This window comes from Conger conger, chromosome 2 (assembly GCF_963514075.1).
Source record: "Conger conger chromosome 2, fConCon1.1, whole genome shotgun sequence".
NCBI lineage: Eukaryota > Metazoa > Chordata > Actinopteri > Anguilliformes > Congridae > Conger > Conger conger.
This window is the reverse complement of record NC_083761.1, coordinates 47907571-47918064: the sequence shown is the minus strand read 5'-3', so window position 1 is coordinate 47918064 and position 10494 is coordinate 47907571. Positions and strand designations below refer to the sequence as shown.

At 41.5% G+C, this 10494-nt stretch overlaps 1 protein-coding gene across 3 annotated transcripts; it reads left to right on the top strand.

Moving 5' to 3' along the window:
- The first annotated feature begins 985 nt into the window (after positions 1 to 985).
- psmc5 (proteasome 26S subunit, ATPase 5) lies at positions 986 to 7873 on the top strand. 3 transcript variants are annotated; one of them, XM_061230742.1, is made up of 12 exons: positions 986 to 1065; positions 2018 to 2089; positions 2175 to 2244; positions 2378 to 2475; positions 2567 to 2623; positions 3883 to 4113; positions 4636 to 4762; positions 5370 to 5560; positions 5907 to 6005; positions 6351 to 6461; positions 7468 to 7554; positions 7694 to 7873. In XM_061230742.1, exons 1-12 carry the CDS (start codon positions 1042 to 1044, stop codon positions 7745 to 7747), a joined length of 1221 nt encoding a protein of 406 aa, XP_061086726.1. In that variant the 5' UTR covers positions 986 to 1041; the 3' UTR covers positions 7748 to 7873. The 3 variants fall into 3 exon arrangements, with proteins under 3 accessions (XP_061086726.1, XP_061086729.1, XP_061086728.1); XM_061230745.1 differs by lacking the exon at positions 986 to 1065 and adding an exon at positions 1103 to 1188; XM_061230744.1 differs by lacking the exon at positions 986 to 1065 and adding an exon at positions 1173 to 1311.
- Positions 7874 to 10494: the final 2621 nt, after the last annotated feature.

The window sequence follows — 10494 nt, the reverse complement described above, 5'->3', positions numbered from 1 at the left end:
TACAGTCCTAATGAACTGGGTGGATTTCATTTTTTCTTCTTCAGGGTTAGTCTATGAATACTTGGAAAAAAATTGTTTGTAGTCTTGTAGCCTTAATCTGTTTTTGTGTCCAGAGAAATGGCCAGGGATCTGAAGAATTCTGAGGACAGCATCTAGCTGAATGGACTAAAGCACAGGAGCTGATGACAACCTGAAAAAAACCTTGTTTGTGTTGCATATGAATGCAAAATTGCAATTTTAATGCAATAATTAATATCAGCATTGTGATTGAGAACCATATATTATCAATGAACAAATTCATTAAGGGTCTTATTGTATGTAGTGGTATATTTATAAATGAAAATGAAAGTGTACAGTACACTGGGCGTTTAACCAGGCGTAACGGACAGAAAAAAAAACGTTTATACCGTTGAAACTGTCCCTACATGTTTGAGTTGGGCTGCTGGAGAGTTTCAAAACAGTTGAGAGTGAAAGTCTGATGAAACTGGATAAGCTGGTCATACCTGTCTCAGGCCCCAATCTGTTGCTCAGATGAAGCCAGAGCTAGGTAGTTATTTACTGGGAACTGGCTTGAACGAACATGCCTTCCCCATGTTCCCCATGGACGATCAACAAGATTCCCTTTCTCTTTCATCACACTCTTGAACTAAGAACCAGAATTAATTTATTAATTTATTATTATTATTATTATTATTATTATTATTATTAGTAGTAGTAGTAGTAGTAGTAGTAGTAGTAGTAATAGTAGTAGTAATAGTAGTGGTGGTGTTGGTGGTGGAAGTAGTAGTAGTATTGACATATGTTTTAGGTCAGAACATCTTCGCTTAGAGCGACATTTAATAAAAAAAAGTCTATTCCGTTGAAACGGCCCCTTCTTTGTGTTTTTACGCCTCCTACCGTCTACCGTCGAAAAGAAGGAATTCGTTCTTGCGTTGCACAAAATCCAAATTTCGCTAGTTGGCGCTATGATCTACGGCAATGACCAGCCTCCAATCTTTTCGGAAGTACCCTCGAGTTTCTGCGGAAGTCAGTTTTAGAAAGATGGCGCTGGACGGTCTAGATCATGTAAGGGACAGTGCTTATTATTTTTTTAATTCATTGCTTTGTGTCTATTGCTGGTTGTTCTTTCGAAACATAGCTAACCATTACATTTGACGACATTAATGTCAAATGGGATGTCAGTAACAGGTGGAATATATGTCTGAATGATCGTGTGATAATTTGTGACTTTAAACGCGAATTGATGCGGTTTGCTGTCTCATTGTAGCCAGCTAACTTAGCGAGCCAGAAAGCTAGCCAATATCAGCCCTGGTACGAATAACGTCAAACTGAAGGTTCATATTTGCAAAACGAAAACTAAGTCGCTATTAGACTGAGCTTCACCGACTTCGTAGAATACTTATACTTATGTAGTTGGCTAATGTTAAATAGATGTTGGTTATCCCCCTTCAGTTAGTCTAGCTAACGTTATGTTGCAAGATGGATAGCATGACAGCTATTGTTAGCTGGATTGCTAACTTCTTTCTTGTGACCTACTAGCAGTAATATTTTTATAACTTTCTAATTTATCATTAAAAGTACTTTCGATTGGTTTAAGTTAGCTAGTTTTCTAGCTAGCAAAACTCTGAATAACGAATTAGTGATGCCCTGTTAACTGTTACAGGATTCGGAATAACAAAATAGCATTGTGGCTAGTTGCCTTACTCACGCCTTATTAAGTTAGGTGTCAGTCTGGCTAACTTTGTCATTATTTAGCTTGCTAGCTTTATGGACATGTTTTTTTTATTGGTTGGCGGTTGCCCCTGCTGTGTAGTGCAAAGTTGCCCAGCTATATTAGCGCTTTAGCGACCAAAATATTATTATTGTTTCCAGATCACCCTGTTTATCGAACAAAACTCAATCATGTTTGAGAGTTGCAATGTTGTCCATGAAACCTAACCAACTTTAGGTGAGTCGGCTACATTGTTTATGGTGCTCTGACCAGAGTAACGGTTGTTTGTTCTCGATGTGTCTGCAGATGGAGATGGAGGATAGTAAAGGAGGCACTGGTCTCAGGCAGTATTATCTGTCAAAAATCGAGGAGCTTCAGGTGAGGAAATCACACATGGGTTATTACTTTTTTTTTTTCTTTTTTTTTTAGAATATGTAAGTAAACATTTATTTATTCTTCCCAGTTAACGGTGAATGACAAGAGTCAGAATCTTAGACGTCTGCAGGCACAACGAAATGAGCTCAATGCAAAAGGTAAGGTTGTATCTATTATGTTACCTTTGTCTGTATTTTGTCATCTGCCTGAACATGTGTTGGTCATACAGTGTGTAAGTACCTCTATGTGTGCTCTCAGTAATAATACAGGAGTTTGTGCTTTTATTTTCAGTGCGTCTGCTGCGCGAGGAGCTGCAGTTGCTTCAGGAGCAGGGCTCCTATGTTGGTGAGGTAGTGAGGGCCATGGACAAGAAGAAGGTGCTTGTGAAGGTGAGACTCTTCTGTCCTTGTCTTATGTTGACGGAGGATGTGTTTGAGTCCAGCTTCACCTCCTTCAATCTCTTTATCTTCTCTATCACAGGTGCATCCAGAGGGAAAGTTTGTCGTGGATGTGGATAAGAACATTGATATTAATGATGTGAGTAGTTTTTCCGTTTTTGTTTTGGTTTTACTACTTGGTTTAAGTGGGTCTGCCTACCATGTAAATGGTTGGTATTTATACAGCGCCATTATCCAAATCACTTGTGCAATTGATGCTTCTCATTCACCCAGTCATAATAGTATAATAATATACCTTTTTATTGAACCCCGTGGGGTAATTTGGCCTCTGCATTTAACCCATCCTAGTTATTAGGAGCAGTGGGCAGCCACAGTTCAGCGCCTGGGGAGCAATGTGGGGTTAAGGGCCTTGCTCAAGGGCCCAACGGCTGTGCGGATCATTTATTGTGGCTAGACCGGGATTCAAACCACCGACGTTGTGGCTCCCAGTCATGTAACTTAACCACTACGCTACAAGCCGCCCCGCCCCATACATACACATATACACAACGGTGATTGGCTGCCATGCCAGGCAACTACCAGCTCATTAGGTGCATTTGGGGGATAGGTGTCTTGCTCAAGGACAATACAACACCCTCAGGGCTGGATCGAACTGGCAACCCTCCGACTGCCAGACGACTCACCTGAGCCAATGTTGCCCATTCAATTTAAGAGCTTATAATTTTGTATTTAGCCAATGCTTTTATCCAAAGTGTTTCTGACTTGCAGCTGATTTTACTAAGCAGGGGACAATACCCCCTGGAGCAATGCAGGGTTAAGTGCCCAACAGCTGTGCGCTTCTTATCGTGGCTACACCAACCTTCCTGGTTCCAGTCATTTACATTTTACATTTTTGTCATTTGGCAGACGCTTTTAATCCAAAGCGACTTACTAGTGCAAATTATTATTATTATTATTATTTTTTTGGCGGGGGTTAGACAAGAGGGATAGGGATAACAGAAAGGGGGGCGGGGGAAATCAGGAGGTAGGGCTAAGGTACAGTTTGAAAGGTGTGTTTTTAGTCTGTGTCGAAATAGGGGGAGGGATTCTGCTATCCTGAAAGTGGTCGGCAAGTCATTCCACCACTGAGGAACAGAACGGAAAGCAGGCGTGAACGTGCAGCTCGACCGCCAGGTGCTCGTAGTGAGGGAACCATAAGGCGACCAGAGCTGGCAGACCGGAGTGGTCTAGCTGGGAAGTAGGGAGTGATTAAGGATTGATTGTCATGTACCTTAGCCACTAGGCTACAGGCTGCCCCCGAGGCTACTTCTTTAACCCTGTTGTCATTCAGTTGTTTGAATCCGGTTCTGCGCTGAGGCTTTACCAAATGCGCTGATGTTTTTTCGTTTTCTTTTCAAGGTGACCCCAAACTGCCGCGTGGCCCTGCGCAATGACAGCTACACCCTCCATAAGATCCTGCCCAACAAAGTAGACCCCCTGGTATCTCTGATGATGGTGGAGAAGGTGCCTGATTCCACATACGAGATGATCGGTGGTCTTGACAAACAGATTAAGGAGATCAAGGAGGTGATTGAGCTGCCAGTCAAACACCCTGAGTTGTTTGAAGCTCTTGGAATTGCTCAGCCTAAGGTGGGTGACTTGAGCCTTGGGGGTTGGGTGGGGTTAATTTTCTGTTAATTAATTGTCCTCATTGTTGCGACCATGTTTTTTGTCTCTTCATTTACATTGTTGGGACGTGCTTGTTTTATGCTGTTTGTTTGTAACTGCCTTTGACTGATTTGAGTCCCTATTGGCTCTTTTAGCCCCCTGATGATTTGTGAAGGTGGAGAAATGGTTTGTGACATTTGTGCTGCTAGGGTCTTTAGAACAGTGTCTCTCAACTCCTCAACACTTGTCAGAAGATTTTTGTTGTAATCAGGGACTCACACACCTGATTTAAGTAATCATGGGCATTTTTGGTGGTTTGGTTCAGTCATTAAATCAGGTGTGTGAGTTTCTGATTAAATGCATTAAATTCCTCTAAAAGAATCATAAGCTTTGTAACCTAATAGGAGTTAGAAAATCAGATAATTTTGAAGAGACTGAAGTATGGTCACTATAAAATGGCTGCCTTTGAGCGTGGTTGACTGGTGAATGTCTTTTGTGATTCAGGGTGTGCTGCTGTATGGGCCTCCCGGCACAGGGAAGACCCTGCTGGCCAGAGCGGTGGCTCACCACACCGACTGCACCTTCATCAGGGTGTCCGGCTCAGAGCTGGTGCAGAAGTTCATCGGAGAAGGTGAGCCTGGATCCATCTGCTTCAGTGGCCATTCTGACAGACCTTTGAAACTCAAAGCACCAAAGAGTACACATGAGGCACTGTGGTAATGGATACCAAACCACATTATCGCTCATACTACTGTTCAACAGTCAATGGCTTATCTGCTTCACAATTTGGTGAATGACTTAAAAAAAAAAAAACGTTCATGGTCACATGAATTTTTCAGGTTCCACTTTTTACAGCAATAAAATGTAAAGTAATACATAACATGGCTGCAAGTAAATTGTGTTTAATTTGTTGGATATCTTTGGATATCTGTGGAGTAAAAATTTCAGTATATGTCAGTGGTCTCCAACCCTTGTCCTGGAGAGCTACAGTCTGTACTGCGTTTTGTTTTCCCATTAAAATCAGCCCCCAGTTGAGGCCCAAGTAACCACGTGAGGTGAGTTAACCGTTAGTGACTGCTCGAATTGATTAATTAAGTGCAGAGTAACAATGAAAACCGGCAGACACCATGGCTCTCCAGGACCAGGGTTGGAGACCTCTGTTCTATATGAATGCAGATGGGTCCCTATTTGGCGGTGTCCGTCGTATTTGCGTGTAACGTCCTGTTCTGTGCCCGCAGGAGCCCGCATGGTACGTGAGCTCTTCGTCATGGCGAGGGAGCATGCGCCCTCCATCATTTTCATGGACGAGATCGACTCCATCGGCTCGTCTCGTCTGGAGGGGGGCTCGGGGGGGGACAGCGAGGTGCAGAGGACCATGCTGGAGCTGCTCAATCAGCTGGACGGCTTTGAGGCCACCAAAAACATCAAGGTGACGCAAGGAGAAGTTTATCTGATAACTGGTCTTTCCTCGGTGTACTTGACAAATCTGCAGTCGGGTTGTCTTTGGGAAGTTGCGAATTCATTGATATGCATTTTAAAATGCATGGCTTGTACTCTGAAATAGTCTTTTTTCAGGATTACTGATGCAGAAGAAAATTAATGACTATGTATAATGTGTGCATAATTTGTATGTGTAAATTATTTATTTGTGAAGGTTATGTACATTTTTTGTCTTTTCAATTTCAGCTTTGTAAGGCTGGCCCTGATGGTACTCGTGACTTGTATTTTTAATGCGCTGATATTTTTCCTTGCCTGTCTTGAATGTTGTCCTGTAGGTCATTATGGCCACCAATCGTATCGACATCCTGGACTCAGCCCTGCTCAGGCCTGGTCGTATCGACAGGAAGATTGAGTTTCCTCCTCCAAATGAAGAGGTCAGATCGTCATTTGTTGCTCATTCGCATGAACTGTCTTGTTCATCAAGTAAATAATATTTCAATAGATTGGTGTTAAATGATGGCAAGCTCCCCTTGGACTCGACGGCCATATTTATGGATGGGCATCGAAAAACGGATATTTAGTTGCAGAGATTAATTTTGAGATTTTGACATGGCCCTGAACCCAAAGATAATCATAAAATAACCATGCATTATTTTACACGTAATTAAGTAGAATAGTATTGATAAAGAGTATCGAAAAGTATTGGGACTACCGTTAAGCTGTATCGGTATGGGAAAATTGATCCGAGAGACTGATTGAGCGTTCCCTTTCTTCCTCAGGCCCGTTTGGACATCCTGAAGATCCACTCCCGAAAAATGAACCTGACCCGTGGGATCAACCTGCGCAAGATCGCAGAGCTGATGCCCGGCGCCTCAGGAGCCGAGGTCAAGGTGAGAAGTCGGAGAGCTGTCTGTGAACGCCTCCAGCTCTCTATGATGGAGCCAGGTTAAGAAATGGGACAATTGTGTCTTGGCCAATTAAACCACTCTGCAATATGCTTGTATTTTTGATTGATTTGGCGCAATCAGAATTTGTATGCCAGGAAATTTCCTGCATATTTAAGAGAGAAGAAAGATTCCAAGAAGTAACATTCAGTTTAATTAAAGAACAAACGTAATCCTAATTAATGGAGAAGAAACATCTTGAACAATCTTATTGTGAAGTAGCACATGCATACAACTACAGAAAACGCATACATATACTCTTATTCCTAGACTTCTGTTAAAATGTGCTATGTAGTTTTCAGACCAGTTCAAAGGGGATCATTATCAGGCATTACTTGCTCCAGTTATGTTTCCAATCATATAATTCTTCCAAGTCATGCGCTTTCAAAATTTGGCGAAGAATTTCACAGAGACACAATTTGTAGTGCTTGTAGGCAGTTGCGGTTTCTCTGTCTCATAGCTGTTGGAGATATAACCCTGTATTTCACAGTGGACTGATTAGCTCACACAACCTGCAATATTTCTCCAGTTTGTTTTAAAATGACAGCCCTTGTTTTTTAACCATTTACCATTAACCATTTATCTGACTGAAAGGTAGCAAGTGAAGTGTTGTGTAGACGCCGTGCCTGTATATCTGGGGGGTATTTCACAAAGGAGGATGGCTGGATAACTGCTTTGTAAAACCGGAACAGCTCCTTTTTTTCCCAGTCCACGTTCCATACTTTGGATGGTTCCAGGTGTTACTCAGTGCAGTTATCCAGCTATCTCGGTAATCCTGCTTTGTGAAACAGCCCTGGTTTTAATTCAGGGTAGTCTTTCCTTTCAGGTGTGAAAACACCATATGTAAGCTTGTTACAGGCTGATGTAGGGTTAATTCTGTTAAACAAACACCATCATTCTGAGCATAAGAGTTTTATACCCACTCCCCACTCTCTGTATTGCCTCTCGTCAGGGCGTGTGCACGGAGTCTGGGATGTACGCCTTGAGAGAGAGGAGAGTCCACGTCACACAGGAGGATTTTGAGATGGCTGTGGCCAAGGCAAGTCCCTCATTCTCTTTTAATCCTCTCAAATCTAAAACTGAGCCCTCTGTTTTATATGTGGCCTTCCATGCTCCTCATCTCCTTTTCATCAGTCACTGAGTGCAGATTAACCAAACGCCATCTTGTTTCTATGCAGGTGATGCAGAAGGACAGTGAGAAGAATATGTCCATCAAGAAACTCTGGAAGTAGCGCTCCCAACGGTTGGCCAGTCTCTGCTCCAAAGCTCTGCTCTACTACACATGTACATTTCTTTATCCATTAGGTTTGGTTTGTAACTGCTATCCAATTTAATTATCAATAAATAGTCAATCTCTTTATGTGCGCACTGGTCGTGTTCTTAAAAGCACCCGTCTACATCTGCGTGTCAGTAATTTCCATATTATTGTTTTACCATTGGGTGGCAGCAACACTTCAATTAGAATATCATATGTAGCTTTCTTTTAAGTTGGCTTTACTTGCATTCATTTATCACAAGTCTGAATTTGTTGCGAATCCATTTCATAGCTGTCGGAACAATATTGGCATCTAAGAACAATGTCTGAACAGTCACATACTGGTGCTTCTTAAAGGGCACCTTCAGCCTAATTTGCCATAATTGTATTGACCATCTGCTGTTGGAAGGTTTTTGAGAAAAAGATGAGCTTACTTGCCATGTCCTGCATCAAAAAACATCTCTGACTGCATCACCGTTGTTCCTTAAACTCTTTAGTTTTCGAAGGAATGGATCGGAATTAATTTGGTGGTGTTTTAGGGGTGAGAAGGAGTGCAAATGACATTGCCGTGTGCTGCTATTAATAGTGATCATTTCAGTATTTAAATCTGATAACATTCAAAATTAAACTATAAATGCCTTTTTAAATGTAGGTTTATTGGGTAATCTCAGCTAGCAAAATGCTAGATACTGTGGACTTATTTCTGATTTATTAAGAATGATTTCTTGATGGCAGACTACAGCCTTGCTTTCTGCTGTGTAAAAACTAGTCTGGCTAGATCACTGTCTATCGAGTTAGCCAGTTACCTCCTTGCTTAGATATTTCATATTTACCTGCTGGAAAAAGCTGCCCTCCTATTGGCCTCACATTTATTCTTACACTAGAAAATGTTTCTCAATGATATGGTAAAACCTGAAACCTTCAGGGCAACATTTCTCACCTGTTCCGAGCTCTAAGAAAGTGCCGTTGTGAATAATTTGGGTGGGAATTGATCTTGAGTGTCTGTGACTATTTTAGCATATTACAGACTTATTTTCCATCATATATGAATTTTATTTCAAGATTCTCCTTTAGTCATTGGCAAAATACATGCTAAAATAGAAATGGTACGGTGGAGAAAAAAAAAGGAAACCAGATTGACACCGTATTGGAAAATCCTTCCAATCAATCTTCCATTATGTCTGCCACAGGTAGATGCATACAGCCTGAGGTTCTTGTAACAATAACACTATAATAAGTACGTTTTGATCCTAATTTTGCTGAAGCAGGTATTGCCATTCAGAACCTTCCGCTATAAATCTTTTCTACAGGGCAGTTGAAGATCTTTGAAGAAAGTTACTCTAGAAAGTAGAGCTGGCTGTATTTTGGAGCAGATTTCATTTCTGTGTGAATATTTAGACTGCTTTCATGACTCCATTTTCTATGGAACTTTGTACATACAGTCCCCTCCAAAATATTGTAACAGCAAGGCCAATTCCTTTGTTTTTGCAGTACACTGAATACATATCTTCTTGAGATAAATGATGAATATGAGAAAAGTTCAGAATTTCGGCCTTTATTTCCTGGTATGTAAACCTAGATGTGTTGAACTACTTTGAACATAGCACCTTTGGTAACTGCATCAAGCCTGTGACCCATTGACATCACCAAACCGCTGCATTCTTCTTTTGAGATGCTTTTACTGCAGCCTCTTTCAGTTGTTGTTTTGGGGGGGTTTTCCCTTCAATCTCCTCTTCAGGAGGTGGAATACGGGTGATTGACTTGGCCAGTCTAAAACCTAACACATTTTCTCCCTAATAAAGTCCTTTGTTGTGTTTGGTTATTGTCTTGCTGCATGATGAAATTCCTCCCAATTAGTTGGGACACATTTCTCTGTAGTTTGGCAGACAGAATGTTTGTTGAATGTAGACTTCTGAATTCATCCTGCTGCTACCATCATGAGTTACATCATCAATAAAGATTAGTGAGCCCACTTCAGAAGCAGCCATGTAAGCCCAAGCCATGATACGTCCTCCACTGTGCTTCACAGATGAGCCTGTATTTTTTGGATCATGAGCAGATCAGTTCTTTCTCCACACTTTGGTCTTTCCATCACTTTGGTAGAGGTTAATCTTGGTCTCATCAGTCCATAAAACTTTGATCCTGAACTTTTGTGGCTCATATCTGGACTCTGCAAATTGTAACCTCACCTTCCGATTCTTACTACTGATGAGTGGTTTGCATTGTGTGGTACAGCCTCTATATTGCTGCTCTCAGTCTCCTTTGGACGGGTGATTGAGATACCTTCACCACTGCCTTCTGGAGATTGTGATATCACTGACTGATGTTTTTGGGTTTTTCTTCACAGCTCTCACTTATCATCAACTCCTGTTGTTTTCCTTGGTCAACCTGTTTGATGTCTGTTGCTCAGTATGCTAGTGGCTTCTTTCTTTTTCAGGACATTCCAAGTTGTTGTACACGCTATCCCCAATGCTTGTGCAATGGCTCTGATCGATTTCCCCTCTTCAAAATGGCTTGCTTTTCTCCCAAAGACAGCTCTCTGGTCTTCACTAATGCAGTCTTCACAGACAAAACCCAATGCTAAAACCAAGAGTAGACATTCAGAACTATTTATTGTTTAACCATTAATCAATCTAATCTGGGAAACAAACACCTGTCAGTCGCATATACTTTTACTTTTGCTCACCTCTGATACAAAGGTGATATGTTCTAAGTTGTTTAACA

Coding starts and splice junctions, on each gene's coding strand:
- psmc5 (XM_061230742.1), top strand. CDS start 1,042: ATGGCGCTGGACGGTCTAGATCAT. Junction 5,561..5,906: donor AGGCCACCAAAAACATCAAG/GTGACGCAAGGA, acceptor GTTGTCCTGTAG/GTCATTATGGCCACCAATCG. Junction 7,555..7,693: donor TTGAGATGGCTGTGGCCAAG/GCAAGTCCCTCA, acceptor GTTTCTATGCAG/GTGATGCAGAAGGACAGTGA.